The 15,329-nt window shown below is 39.0% G+C and overlaps 2 protein-coding genes across 2 annotated transcripts; one reads left to right on the plus strand and one right to left on the minus strand.

Moving 5' to 3' along the window:
• The first annotated feature begins 2,231 nt into the window (after positions 1-2,231).
• On the plus strand, positions 2,232-7,872 carry asnsd1 (asparagine synthetase domain containing 1). The gene is given in 6 exon segments (XM_041264446.1): positions 2,232-2,447; positions 5,548-5,702; positions 5,704-5,918; positions 5,921-7,080; positions 7,239-7,420; positions 7,626-7,872. Coding segments are annotated over 5 exon segments (1,833 nt in total). The 5' UTR covers positions 2,232-2,447; positions 5,548-5,673.
• A 25-nt stretch (positions 7,873-7,897) lies between these two features.
• On the minus strand, positions 7,898-14,492 carry zgc:136439 (uncharacterized protein LOC678627 homolog). The gene is made up of 9 exons (XM_041264447.1): positions 14,370-14,492; positions 11,058-11,266; positions 10,367-10,456; positions 9,819-9,898; positions 9,409-9,524; positions 9,194-9,291; positions 8,883-8,951; positions 8,746-8,804; positions 7,898-8,525 (listed from the first exon to the last, which is right to left on the minus strand). The coding sequence occupies exons 2-9, from the start codon at positions 11,247-11,249 to the stop codon at positions 8,405-8,407; spliced, it is 825 nt and encodes a 274-aa protein (XP_041120381.1). The 5' UTR covers positions 11,250-11,266; positions 14,370-14,492; the 3' UTR covers positions 7,898-8,404.
• Positions 14,493-15,329: the final 837 nt, after the last annotated feature.

Consider the following 15,329-nt stretch of genomic DNA (forward strand, 5'->3'; position numbering starts at 1 on the left):
ATTACGAATTGATCATGATCCATCTTCCCTTTAGTTATCTGGAGGTGTACTTTGGTCCGAGACACCATCTCATTACACGTTGACCAGTGCTGATGTTGGCATTCAATATAAATTCACATGCTTATTAAAATCTGTCTGCCTATTTTTCCACATGTAATCAAAGACATTTGGCAAAACATTTTTTTTTTTGTTAAATCAAGACTAACAAAAAACAAGCTTAAACGGATTATAAATTCTGCACTTGTTTGCTTTTCTCTAAAATCTTCAGTTTAATATTGGTATATAGAACACTTGGACCAACTGTATGTAGTTGCAGACAAAGAAAGGATTAAGTGAACAGTGAAGTGGAGGCAAAGTCCTCTTGGCTTAAATGTAATCACACCTGGGAAAGCAGAGGTGCTTGCCCTGAAAGACAGTGACCTGTTATTTGCTGTGTCTTGTTCAATCACATGCTTGTTTTCAGACAGTTAGGAAATCAAAAAAAAATCTGTGCAGAATATATTTATTTTTTTGGTTTTCATACACTGTGTACTGTTAATATTAAAACAAAATAACAAAATACATTCCAGGTTGCACTGCTTGGAGCACATACTCTTGTAATGAATTTATTTGACATGTTATTTCACTTTTAAAGGTGTAAGAGTCCTGCATAAGTTTATCAACAGAAGTTGGAAACATCATTTATAACTGTCCACTGCTGCAAGTGTAACTATTTTGCTTCTTGAATAACAAAAGGAGAGGAAGCTTGTGTCTTCGCAGCTACCTTGAATGTAAACAAACTGGACAACAACTGGCTCTACCACTCCTGATGAGCATAACACTAAAATATGGAGAATGTGATTGAAAGGCACAAAAAATATTTTAGGATAATTTACCATTGTTTACCACAGTAAGCTTGTATAGGGTGTAGACACATGATATCAGATTGACTTTGTTCTCTTCGGTTTAAACAAACCTTCATAACAGTTTAGGCATGACATACTCACAGCCAGTCAGTGAAACAGACATCCATCTTGGATCCATCAAAGTGGTCCTTAGCATGTTTCATCACAATTGGTTCCCTGGATATTCTACAGTATATGCAAAATTGTAAGTATGACACACAACTGACAGTTGGACAGACAGGGCAATATACATATGTTGATACATTCAATTATATATCTTTATCAAGTTTCATTATATACTGTGCTTATATCACTCATGTGGCTCAATTAAGTAGCAGGGATATGCACCCCCAGCAGGAGATTAGAAACAGCTGTTCTATTGGCGTTCTGTGGATTACAGCTGTTAACCAAAGTGTGATATTATTTTTTCTTTCAAAATTAAAATCATTTTAAATCTTAATAATGTATGTGTCTAATGTGATCTGCAGAAAGATGGTAAGCAGTTGGTCGATGAACTGTAATTCCAAGGGAAATGTGAACACTAGAAATGATCACTTCACTACCCTAAGGACTATGCCCTGCCTGGCCTCAATAAAATGTTGAATTATACCTGGAGTAAGAAGCAAGCGTCTGAAGCTGAGATTCATAGTGTTAAAAAAAAAAGCATAAACCAGATACTAGGTTGCTTGCCTGTGCATTAATAGACAGGTTTATGTTGTAGATCCGAGAATGATTAATGCTTAGTCACAATATTAACAAGGTCATGAAATGACATGAAATTGATTGTAATGTTCAATAATGATGAGCTGGCTTGTATAGTTTGTACTCGACAAGGATATTTAAGTATGTTTCTTCCTGTACTTTTTTCAATGTATTTTATTGGCTGATTTGAATTAATTTTAATGATGTTGGAAATCTTGAGAACAGAGTGAATGACTCAGCAGCCAGATGAATAAATAAACAATGCCAGTGACATTCATCCCCATGCCACCTCTATACATCCAAACTTAGAGCGATCAAAATTACAATTTTCAAAACCCTGTTTTTATGACTATAGAATAATGTAAATACATATATGATGCTGGTTTACCACCGTTTCATTGCTCTTTTATAATCCCTATGCTGTGAAGAGAATGTGTGTTTGGGAATGTAAATGTTAACCGAATTCAAAAGTACCAACATTGCACAGAAGCAGTGACAATGTTTTTGTATATATAGGTAATTAAAGATAAAGCTAATTCATTTTTTTTATTAAGAACAATAGTTTCCACCCACTAGAGGTCAGCACTCTCGTATGATCACAGTGAATTCGGTTCCTCTTGTTACACTTTCACCACATGTTGATGATTGTATGTATCGGATTCGGAGCTGTTGTTCCGGTAGAATATAATAGAAATCGGTTTAGAATATTTTAAATACGTTTTTGAACCGAAGATGTCAACTAAGAGCAGACAACATAATAGATCTGAGGTCAACACAGAGCAGAAAGAAGAATTAAATGAAAAGGTGACGTTAATATGAAGGACAGTAGCATCTTGACACTGAGTGCACGAGACCGAGATGGTAAAGTTACAGTCCAGCAAAAATACTCTTCAATTAACTCCCATGATTATGAACCAATGAAACATGTTAGCAAATGCTACAAAAACAAGTGTCATTGTTTTTGTCAGGTGTGTTACAGTGGAAAATAATGTCATTTACATGTAATTGTAAAGGTTTGTATACAAGTGTCTCGAACAGAACAGTTCTATTCTATTTTTTTACATCATTACATTTACACAGTATATCGCGTGTACTGTACTCGGTTAAGTGCAGAGAAAATGCCCTGTTCAATTGCAGTATTGTATTGTTTTGTTAGGTGAGGTATATTATTATTGTTGTAAACATTTTAAATCTGCTTTCCAATGCACACAACACAAGCAGTACTACATGTGAAGTTTTTTTTTTTTTTACTTTGGTCATCTTAAATACTTTCACTTAATTTTTACATAGTTTCAGTGTCCTCTTACCAGCATCCCAGAGTCGCGTCGTTATTTACAGAACTACTTGTTTTACAGATAAAAGAACAACACTTTTTGGTTGATGAACTCTGTAACGTGAACAAAATTCGGGAAAGGTTATTAATGTGTGTCTTGTTTTTGTCTTTTTTAAACACTTTCTTTCACATACACAGACTGGAGTTAGTTGTGATCCACGGCAACATTAACATATATATATATATATACATATAATAAACAATAACAAGTAGTTGTCATGCCGTCAAACACCTATAAATACCTCCAATGTTTTGATTCAAACACAGGCTCCCTTGAGAAAGATGTGTACAACATATCGAAACGTTGGGCAGCTGGCTCTTTGAGCTATATATATATATATAGATAATATATATTATATATATATTATATATAATTAATCTATAAGAAAGACAAAAGTCTTTCACTTTGACTAATCCAAAGACAAAAGTGAAACTTTCCCCCCCCCAAAGGTAATCCCTTAATTCCCCCCCCCCCCCCCCCCCCCCCCCCCCCATGTAAATAAATAATTTGAACTGAGTATTAAAACAAAAATTTGACTCATAGTTTTTTTTTTGTTTAGTTTTTTTGTTTTTTTAATGAACTTATAATTTCGCTTTGTATAAAGGCGCCTGCTAAATAAGAATAATGATAATAGTTTTAAAATCTTCCTTAAAAACCATTACTGTTACAGACAAAACAGATTATTTGTCATCGTTTATTGAATAATAAAAGGTTGTCTGTTGCATGAAACAAAATAAGACACACTTATCTAGAGCCTCTAATTTATTAATGGGTCAGAAGGAAAGCTGTTCGTTGCTGTGAAAGTTTCACATTGGAAGAACATTTTATATTATATCAGATTGTGATACATTTCAGTTCAGAAGGCCTATACTAAACAAATTTTCAGAAGCAAGGCTGTTGGTTTGTTGTTATTATAGTACAGTGGCTTGCGAAAGTATTTACCCCCCTTGGCATTTTTCCTATTTTGTTGCCTTACAACCTGGAATTAAAATGGATTTTTATTTGGATTTCATGTAATGGACATACAAAAAATAGTCCAAATTGGTGAAGTGAAACGAAAACAATAACTTGTTTAAAAAAATTCTAAAAAATGAATAACGGGAAAGTGGTGCATGCATACGTATTCACCCCCTTTGCTATTAAGCCTCTAAATAAGATCTGGTGCAACCAATTACCTTCAGAAGTCACATAATTAGTTAAATAAAGTCCACCTGTGTGCAATCTAAGTGTCACATGATCTCAGTACATATACACCTGTTCTGAAAGGCCCCAGAATCGGCAACACCACTAAGCAAGGGGCACCATGAAGACCAAGGAGCTCTCCAAACAGGTCAGGGACAAAGTTGTGGAGAAGTACAGATCAGGGTTGGGTTATAAAAAAATATCATAAACTTTGAACATCCCACGGAGCACCATTAAAGCCATTATTAAAAAAATGGAAAGAATATGGCACCACAACAAACGTGGCAAGAGAGGGCTGCCCACCAAAACTCACGGACCAGGCAAGGGGGACATTAATCAAAGAGGCAACAAAGAGACCAAAGATATCCCTAAAGGAGCTGCAAAGCTCCACAGCAGAGATTGGAGTATCTGTCCATAGGACCACTTTAAGCTGTACACTCCACAGAGCTGGGTTTTACGGAAGAGTGGCCAGAAAAAAAGCCATTGTTTAAAGAAAAAAATAAACAAACACGTTTGGTGTTTGCCAAAAGCCATGTGGGAGACTCCCCAAACATATGGAAGAAGGTACTCTGGTCAGATGAGAATAAAATTTAGCTTTTTGGCCATCAAGGAAAACGTTATGTCTGGCACAAACCCATCACCTCTCATCACCCCAAGAACACCATCCCCACAGTGAAGCATGGTGGTGGCAGCATCATGCTGTGGGGATGTTTTTCATCGGCAGGGACTGGGAAACTGGTCAGAATTGAAGGAATGATGGATGGCGCTAAATACAGGGAAATTCTTGAGGGAAACCTGTTTCAGTCTTCCAGAGATTTGAGACTGGGACGGAGGTTCACCTTCCAGCAGGACAATGACCCTAAGCATACTGCTAAAGCAACACTCGAGTGGTTTAAGGGGAAACATTTAAATGTCTTGGAATGGCCTAGTCAAAGCCCAGACCTCAATCCAATTGAGAATCTGTGGTATGACTTAAAGATTGCTGTACACCAACGGAACCCATCCAACTTGAAGGAGCTGGAGCAGTTTTTCCTTGAATGGGCAAAAATCCCAGAGGCTAGATGTGCCAAGCTTATAGATACGTACCGCAAGAGACTTGCAACTGTAATTGCTGCAAAAGGTGGCTCTACAAAGTATTGACTTTGGGGGGGTGAATACTTATGCACGCTCAAGTTTTCTTATTTCTTGTTTGTTTCACAATAAAAAATATTTTGCATCTTCAAAGTGGTAGGCATGTTGTGTAAATCAAATGATACAAACCCCCCAAAAAATCCATTTTAATTCCAGGTTGTAAGGCAACAAAATAGGAAAAATGCCAAGTGGGGTCAATACTTTCGCAAGCCACTGTACTGGGAAGTTGTTGAATGAGAAATGTGTTGACTTCATTTTTCCCCCCTTTGCGACACGCCTTTTACTGATATTTTACCCTTTTTCACATTTTGCAGAGATGTTGGACAACATGAAGAAGGAGTTCCAGGATTTGTAATAGTCTAAAGACCAGGGGAAAAAAATAAAAAATAAAGAACAGTATTAAATCTGAAATACAATAAAAAGTTAACATCGGGCAAAAAATGTGTGGCATTTGTTGTGTTGTCCAATTTGCAGTCTGCATTGGACAAGGCTGTGCTTGGAAATCTAAAAAAAAGAGGGCCTAACTGTAGTCGAGACGTTACTAAAGCTGTTGCTGGTTTTAACTACCACTATTTTTTCTCTGGCCATGTGCTTCACATGAGGGGTCTTCTAACACCCCAGCCTTTGGAAGATGAGAAGGGAAATGTCTTCTTGTGGAACGGGGAGGTCTTTGGTGGCTTAAAAGTTGGAGTGAAGAAAATGATGCTCAAGTCATCTTTAATCATCTTTCTAAGTGCACCAGCGAGTCTGAGATTCTGTCTATCTTCTCAGCTATCCAAGGACCTTGGGCTTTCATTTACTTCCAAGCAGACAGTCATTGTCTCTGGTTCGGTAGAGACTTCTTTGGTCGAAGAAGTCTTCTCTGGCAGTTTGATGATGAAGAAAAATCAATCATGCTTAGCTCTGTGGGAGCTTTGGTCGTTGGAACTGAGCATGGTCAGTGGCAGGAATTACCAGCCTCTGCAGTTTACAAAATGGATTTAAAGGCTTGTTCTCTATTGGACTCATTAGTTTTGATGACATGTCCATGGAAATATCCATCCAGTAAATTACAAAAAAGCGACCTAACTCATGAATTGAGATTGGAACAGTTTTCTAGCTCTCTTTCATTTGCGATGAACGAATCTGGACTTTTTCTTACAGCTCCAGTTGTTCCCCTAAACATAACATTCCCAGCCTGCCTGCCTGAATCCAAACACACCTTAGATACTCAACCGAGCTTTGAAGATCTTCAGCCATTTCTTCAGAGTGACCAAAGGAAAAAAATAGTCCATCAGCTCCTAGATGTTTTAAGCGAGGCAGTGAGACGACGAATCCAATACCCACCAAGCAAAACCGTAGCTACTTGTCCCTCAGTTAACAAAGCTAATGTTGCTATACTGTTTTCAGGTGGGATTGACTCTATGGTTCTGGCTACTTTGGCTGATCGTCACATTCCTGTTGAACAACCGATAGATCTTTTGAATGTAGCTTTCCAACTGAAGAAACCAAAAAAGAAAGTATCGACCAAAAACACAAAAAAATGCAAGACAGTTTTGAATGCTCATCCATCTCAGGAAGAGGCTAAGCTTGGTTCTACTGAAGCAGGAGATTTCGAGTGCTTTAATGTTCCTGACAGAATTACTGGCAAAGCAGGCCTTCAGGAGCTGCAGGACATTAATCCAACAAGAACATGGAATTTTGTGGAAATTAATGTCACACGAGATGAACTTCAAGAAATGAGACAAAAGACAATAAGCCATTTGGTGTATCCCCTAGAAAGAGGTTGTGCTGTTTGGTTTGCTTCAAAGGGAGCAGGTACAGCTCTTCTTAACAATGAAATGAAAGAATACACCTCAACTGCAAAGGTATGTATGCATTTTTCCTCTTAAGAAATATGAATGTATCCTGTGTTGATGAGCTACTGTTATGTAGTATGTTCATTAATCGTTCTTGTACGATGTCCAACCCCTGTTCTTGTAACATTATTCATACCGTATATTGCCTGGTTTGTAAAATGTTCTAGGTGGTGCTCACAGGGATTGGTGCAGATGAGCAGCTGGCCGGGTATTCCAGGCACCGCATTCGCTATAAAATGTCGGGACTGGAGGGCCTGGTCAACGAGTTGGGAATGGAACTGCAGTGAATCTCTTCAAGAAACCTTGGCAGGGATGATAGGATTATTGGGGATCATGGCAAAGAAGCCAGGCAAGTGGTGCAATTGCTTTGAAAACACTAAAATCAAATCTGGATCTGTTCTGCTAGAACATATTTTAGTTTCTGTAATGTACAAACCAAAAAATATACTAAAAAAACCCAAACATTTACAGATACATTTGAAGGTATTTACTTTTACTTTTGATAGCTATCTAGTAAGTGTAATTAAATATTGAAAGACTGCATTTTCTTTTAGGTTTCCCTTTCTATATGAAGAGGTCATCTCTTTTCTGAGTTCCCTCCCGGTGTGGGAGAAGGCTGACCTGACGCTACCTCGTGGGTTGGGGGAGAAGCTGCTGTTACGCTTAGCAGCCCGGGAGCTGGGGCTCACAGCCTCAGCTGTCCTGCCAAAGAGAGCCATGCAGTTTGGATCCAGGATCGCCAAAATGGAAAACGCCAATGAAAAGGCCTCAGATAAATGCAACAGACTTCAAAGGGTTTAAATCTAAATATTTTATTTACTTGGATTGTTTCTTTTTTTGTAGCAACCTGCTATTAAAATACATTTTATTATAAGTAAAGTGCTTTCCTCATTTCTTTGGTCCCACTAGAATACTCGGGTTTCTTTCTTCATCCAGCAGCATATTTGGGCATCTTACATAGTTATTCTATTAAAAATCAATAGCTAAGAATGAGGTTTCTAAAATAATACAACAGTTAAAAAATGAAGTATATATTAAAAAAGATGCATGTTTAACAAGTAATACAGAACAGTAGAAGGATAGTAATTATAATTTTAAGGATGATGCATGTTACTTAGTTCAAGAAGATGCAAATACATACTTTTGCTAGGCTTTCCAAGTGGTTATTTTTAAACCAGTAATATTTTACAGTAAGCATGGTTCTAGAATTGATACTAAGAAACTGTCTTTCAAGATTACAGCTTTCTTAAATGGGGCACTACAGGTATTCAGTTGTGGGTGCACTTTTTCAGAGCTTTCCACAATTTAATAGTTTTATTAATACTTGGCAATACTACTTAAGATAATTGTTCACATCCTTCAACTTTCCATGGAAATAGCGGTCACATTCTATATATGATGACAAATTTCCAACATCGAAGCGGCCAGAAATCTGGTGAATGTAAACTGGTTTCCTGAAATAGATTTTAAAAAGGCTGTGTTAAGGTATTAACAGATTTTCATCCTATATTGGTATTCTATTATTATTATTAAATACTGAGTCTAAACTGACTTGGTTCAAAACATCCAGTACATTGCTCACTGACTTTCAAGGGCACATGAATGTTACCTAAATTAGAGTATTTGTATGGACTAACTTTTAATAGCTAATACACTGCAAATTAACTACTGTACCTAGATATAAGCCAAGATAAGAAATTTCCTGGAGCATCCTTCACTTCTATTGGTGCATTCTGTTGAAACAAAAATGCATACATTTTAACTTTATGCACTTTTCTACTGGGGAAATGAATTAAAAGAAAATATGTTACCTCCTTTTCTTCAAGAAACATCTTTACAAGAGGGACAGAATTCTTTGAGAATAAATAAAAACAAGGGCACTGAAAGACAAAAAGACGAATGTTGAAATTAATTGGCTAGTTTTAATGTGACTAATTCATTCTAGTGAAGCTGATTATGGTAATATAATAATTTCTCCACATATTAACATATGTAACAATGTGTATACAATACATTTGCTAAAACATGAAAGAATGTTATTCTATCTGTAAACCTTCCTGTTTAACCTCAAACTAAAAGACAACTGTTGAAATGTGATCTGGTATTTTAGTAAACTGCTCACTGCTCTACGAGATGTTGTTTCATCAGGAGACGGTTTTTCTTTCATGGCACAGACCCTCAAATCGTCATCAACTTCCAGAATCCCATACTTTGTAGTTTCTGTAAGGGAAAAAAAATTCAACAGTGGGAACACTCTAGCCACTTTCAGCCAGTAATTTATATAGCGCATATATATATATATATATATATATATATATATTAGTTAATTTTACCTACCTTTATCTTTACACAGGCATGACAACACCAGATTGCTTTCATCACATGTGGATTGTAGATGTAAAAAGCTATCTATAAAGTCTGAGAGACTGAAATCTTCTTTGAACAAAGTGTCACTGTGGAAAAGCACAGCATTCAACTTTTTATCATGCTCACAATTTCTAAACAACTGACATCAAATAAAGTAGCTTTTGTATAAGACATATCATTTAATAATTCATTTTTTACCACAAAATAAAATGTATACACATCCTGCACCGTCTCGCATAACACGCACTGGTAAGTTAAATAAATCCCCCTAATATTCTCAATCATGACAGTTGCAGTTTGCCTGAGACCGTTCAAATAAATAAACATTTTATTCTCTGAAATTTGTTTTCCAGACATCCTTACATTTTTTAAAGACTTACCCTCCGATGACCAATATGTGATCTTCTATTTGAAAATGATCTACGGCAAGCTGAAGACAGGCAATGGCCCCTAAACGATCCTGACGGAATAATGACACATTTGTAATAAATGGAATAGATATATCTCAAATACAACCACAAAAAACACAAGCTGAAATGAATGTAGGCATACAACTGCTCTCACAAAATGATATTATTATGAATACAAATAATTTAATAAATAATATAATATAGCTTTGTATATGCCAGAGAGTATAAAGGTATTGTGTCCCAGATGAAATGCAGTTACAACCTTCTAAGACCATGACAAGACCAACTCTACACAGTAGGCGTTTTCACTTCTAGTGCCATTCATAATCTATTTTGTCAAATATTAAAAGTTTACCATAGCAACCCTTCGGTGCCAACAGTTAAAACTAACTGTGGGGAATGTTACAGAAACAGATCAGATTTCTGAAAAGGTTTAGTGTCCAGTAAGGCTACATTATAGAAGAATGTAGTGAACATACAAAAGCAATTATAAAGGCATAGGATTGTGTGGCACTGACCTCATTGCTCCGTGTCCCATCATTTATAATTTTGACAACTGTGAACTGCTTTGCCCATTGCTCAAAGATTTGATAGTACAAGTCATTTGTCTGTTTAAAAAAACAAAATTCAAGAAACAGTAAGTGTGATCTGTGTCTATGCTTGAAATCTTGACGTAAGTACATTATTTAGATTTCTGTCTACATATACAGGTACTAGCACCTTATAATATATATGATCTTTGTTTTTATATAGTGCCTTTCATAGTGGACCACCATCACAAAGCGCTTTACAAGATACAAGACTAGGGTGTGTGAACTATGCATCAGCTGCAGAATCACTTACAAGAACATCTCATTCGAAAGACAGAACACAAGGAGGTTAAGGTACTTGCTCTGGGTCACACAATGAGTCAGTGGCTGAGCTGCAATTTGAATCGGGTGCCTCCTGGTTACAAGCCTGTTTCTTTAACCACCGGACCAATTTAGCTTTATTGACACCCTGCCTTTATTACACACATTTAATGAACACAGATTACAAGATTAAGTTAACGTTTAAACAATACAAGTTGTGTGTTAATTTCCGTAAGACATTTTGCTCTGCTCCTCATCCCACCAAAAAACAAAACAAAAAACAAAAAAAAAACAACACATGACCTCAACATGTATTTTACAATAGAATCCTGTAACCCTGAATATGGCTTATACCTACAACCACAAAGATGCCATCAATGCAGACAGTGTTTTCTAGAGCTGTAATCCAGTGTGAAATGAGAGCGGAGTGTCCTACTGGAAGCAACGGTTTAGGGGTCCCAATAAGGAACTTGAATCTTCCAGTGGGATCATTTTTCAGGTCTCTCTGCAGCCTTGTCCCATAACCAGCAGCCAGAATAACAGCCTTCATGCTTTACTTGTGGATGTCTGTATATTTTAACAGGAAGAGTACAGTTGATTTTTCATTTTAAAGTGATACAGTCTGGAAGGTTAGAATCATTGACCAACAACCAATACTTTTGGGATACGCCTGCCACAGGTCAGGTATTTTCTGAACATTTTATGTCAGAGCTGCCACTGCCAATAGCCCCCCCCCCCCCCCCCCCCCCGGGGTGTGACGTCCTTGGTCCCGCGTACTGAGGGATTAAGTAGTCACTCCGTGGATATCACGTTTTTTTTTTTTTTGCATCAAACCCGTGAATGCAAGTGATACGACACATTGAGTCGGTAGAACCTGGTGACTGTATGCGGTACAGATATCAGTCAAAAGAGGGCCCATGATGTAGCCACTCCTCTGGTAGAGTGTGTGGCCACCCCCCCCCCAGGTGAGGGTAGGCTGGAATTAGTATATACAGTCAAAACTGTGTCCACAATCCAGTGGGACAGTCGCTGCTTCGGGAGGGCTTGAACCATGGTCCTTTCACCATGACAAACGAAGAACTGGTCAGACTGACGCAGCGCTCTCGTCCTATCCATATAACATCTCAATACCCGAACCGGGTAGAGGAAATTCAATCTCTGATCCTCCTCCAAAGAAAAAGGAGAGGAATGGAAAGCGTCTAGTTCTACTGATTGGTTCACGTGGAAAGCCATAACCACCTGAGGGAGGAAAGCTGGGTTCGACACTCTGTTTCCATCATCCCAAACCCGTATACAGGAATTGTGCACTTACAGAGCTTGTAGCTCACTAACCCATTTAGCGGAGGTGATGGCTAATAGAAAGACTGTCTTCATAGATAGATATTTCAACTCTATGGCATGTATAGGCTCTAACTGGGCCTTAGTGAGAGCCTCCATTACCCCATCCAGACTACACACGGGGAGGGCGTCCTTTCTAGGAGGACGTAACCACCAAGCACACTTTAGAGAACGGGTCACCAGAATATTAGCGCCTGGGGAAACTGAGTCAGTGGGGACATGGCATGCAGATATAGCTGCTAGGTACACTTTCAGCATAGAGGGCTACCACATCTGAGAGCCCTAAGGCCCATTCAGGGGACAGACCAACAGTTGGAGTCTGCCCAGTTCTGGGTGCGAGGGTGCCTCTCGTCTGACTGAGGAGATCCATGTGCAGCGGGATCTCCCATTAATGGCCTTGCAGCAGCTGGCAATGATTTGCAAACCAGATTCTCCTGGGCCATCTGGAGGCCACTAGAAGAACTGTCGCCCCTTCTCTCTGAACCTTCTCTAAGAAGGCCGAGAGCAACTGTATTGACGGGAGAGCGTTTTGGGCCACTCGTGCGCTAGGGCGTCGATGCCTAGGGGACCTCCGTAGAGGTGGAGGAAGAACCATAGGGGGCAAAAAGCCGTCCTTGCCGTGACAAAGAGATCGACTCTGGCCCTCCCGAACCGTTCCCAAATGCGCTCTACCACCTGAGGGAAAAGTCGCCATTCTGACGGGTTAGGACTCTCCCTGGAGAGGAGGTTCACCACCCAATTCACCACTCCCAGGAGATGAACAGACTGGAGGGATAGCAAATGCCTCCTTGCCCAGGTCAGTAGTCGAAAGGCTATGCGGTGCAACCCCAGGGACCGAAGTCCTCCCTGGCAGTTGACATGCTACTACTGACATGTTGTCCGTGCAGACAAAAACATGTCTCCTCTGGAGCACCGGGAGGAAATGCTGGAAAGTGAAGTGAACGGCTTGCATTTCCAGCGTATTTGTGTGTAGGGATGTCCAACAACCCGACCAGGATCTGCGGATTCCTCTGCCTGCCTACACCGCATTCCAGCGCGAGTTGGATGTGTCTGTCTTCACCACCTGATAGCTGTGAATCACTCCCATCCTTACGCCCTCACGCAGGCGAGAGGCCTGTCTACCAGGGTGGGGACTCCCAGCATACGCGCGACGATGTCTGTCACATCTGGGGTGTCGAGGCTCTGTGGCACCAAGGCACCAATGGCACAGAGGGCACTGAAGGCACCAAGCACCATGAGCATAAGCACTGAGGTTGCTGGGCTGGTCTAGTCTGGACCTCGTGCAGTCACACAACTGATGAAGCGCACAGCTTGCAGTGGCGTGGACCACTGCCTACAGACAGTATAAGTCTGGACCGCGTGTAGTCACACAGCCGGAGCAGTGTGTAGCTTACGGCGGCACAGAGTACAGCCTTCAGACAGTATACAGGAAAAAAGAGAGACAGAAAGAGACCTTTTTTTTTTGTACAGACACACTGAGGTGGGTAGTCAATGTAGGCAACTCTACTCACAGTGGGCTAAGAGAACAGGGGAGGAAGCACACTTTTTTGACAAAAAAACAACACACACACAGACAGCAGAAGCTGAAGGGTAGGGTATACAAAATATGCCTCTGTCGGGCATATCCCAAAAGTATTGGTTGTTCTCGAATTGAAAGGGAACCAGCCTTAGGATGGCATTTGGCCTCCCGCATCCTGGCACGGTGCTGGTTTTATAATCAAAACTGTCAACTTTTTCTTTCTTCTTATTTTTGACAGTTTAATACTAATCTTTTATATTCTGCTCTTATTCAACAGTTCATTATTATTATGGAAGAAAAAGTACAGAAGAAATACAACAGTCCATAGCCTGCAAGAATAGTGGAACCGACAGACTATACAACACGTGTGTTTGAGAAAATTGAGCATATTTGTGTTTTTTTCAGCTGACAACCCACATTTAGTTTAATTAAAAAGTAAATTAGTAATGTTTGAAAAATGTCCATGTTTAGACTGCAATTCTACATCGTTTCGCGTTAGCATGACTTAAATCTGGTTAAGGGCATAGCATCGATTCGATCAACAGTACAGTCACATTATTCCACTGTCTCCGTAAAGACAACACAATTTTTTGCTTTAAAAAAATCAATGTACAAAATGTGAACGTGTCATCGTACAGTAAACAGCACAGCCTAGGATTCTGTTTACTTTTCGTAGCCCATGAGTCCACATAACCCTTCAGCTCGTTTTTTGTCAGACGCCAGCAAGTTTATTAATTTAAGCCCGATTCCTAAAACAAAAAGACTCAGATGTTTCTTTACGTTGTTGACGAATATAACATAAATAACTCTTACCACCGACTTTTTACATTCCAGGTTCACCACCTTTGACTCTCAGGAGTTACAGAATATGCGGTATTTAGGAAACTACACCATACATCTACCATCTTGGCTATAATCGCCATAGTTTACAACTGGAGTCGAATTATATGGTGGAGCCGCAATGGAGTCAGTAGCATAACGTTATGCTGACGTCAACGTCGGATGAACAAATCTGTAGCACAGCGCCCTCCACTTGCATGTTCGATGCTGCGTTCCTATTCCTCGAGCGCCCCTCTGCGGCGTCTCGAAGGAACAGGGTTGTGGCGTCTCTGGTTGCTAGGAAAGCCCGTTTACAATCTCTGTAAGTGAGTGACACCGTTTGACTGAAAGCCGAATGCAATTTGAATGTAAATGTAGAAATTAGGAGACAACAAATTTGAATATTACCGGCACTTGACATTATTTGTTTAGCATTACGTTGGTCTTTTTGGATTACAACAGCCTGAAAAGAACAAAAGTATGTTGCTGTGATTTTAAACCATCACGAGGGAACGGTAAATCGTTACTTCTGTTTTACTCAAGGTAACGTATTGAAAATGTCCCCCTTCTATTTTTTTTTTTTTTTTTTTTTAGCACAACATGGGTGCACAATTTGGTTTATGTAATTAAAAAAAATCTGTTTTTTAAATATATATTTCAATAAAACAAATACGCGCAAATGCTCGAAGTGAGGCATAGAAGCAGACCATGAGAATGGTCAATCGTTGGTTTAACTGAATTTGAAATTTAAAATAGTTAAAATCCACAATGATTGAATGAAATATTTCCCACTGTGATATATGTGGAATGTTTAATACGGGATTCTATTGAATCGCATGTGTTAACTGTAGGATATTTTCTATTTACTATACTTTTATTTTCTCCATTGTCTCAAATGTTAATTTTTGTGTTTTGTCTATATTTTCAATGTGTCTGCATTCCTTTGGAACAGCC

The sequence above is a fragment of the Polyodon spathula genome, chromosome 11 (assembly GCF_017654505.1).
Source record: "Polyodon spathula isolate WHYD16114869_AA chromosome 11, ASM1765450v1, whole genome shotgun sequence".
NCBI classification, from domain to species: domain Eukaryota; kingdom Metazoa; phylum Chordata; class Actinopteri; order Acipenseriformes; family Polyodontidae; genus Polyodon; species Polyodon spathula.

Excerpts from the sequence above, each read along its gene's own strand:
- zgc:136439 (XM_041264447.1), bottom strand. The coding sequence starts at position 11,249 with ATGAAGGCTGTTATTCTGGCTGCTGGTTATGGGACAAGGCTGCAGAGA. Across the intron at positions 8,952-9,193 it reads AAACAACATCTCGTAGAGCA|TGCCCTTGTTTTTATTTATT; the intron begins GTGAGCAGTTTA and ends TTTGTCTTTCAG. Across the intron at positions 8,805-8,882 it reads TGTTTCTTGAAGAAAAGGAG|AATGCACCAATAGAAGTGAA; the intron begins GTAACATATTTT and ends TTGTTTCAACAG.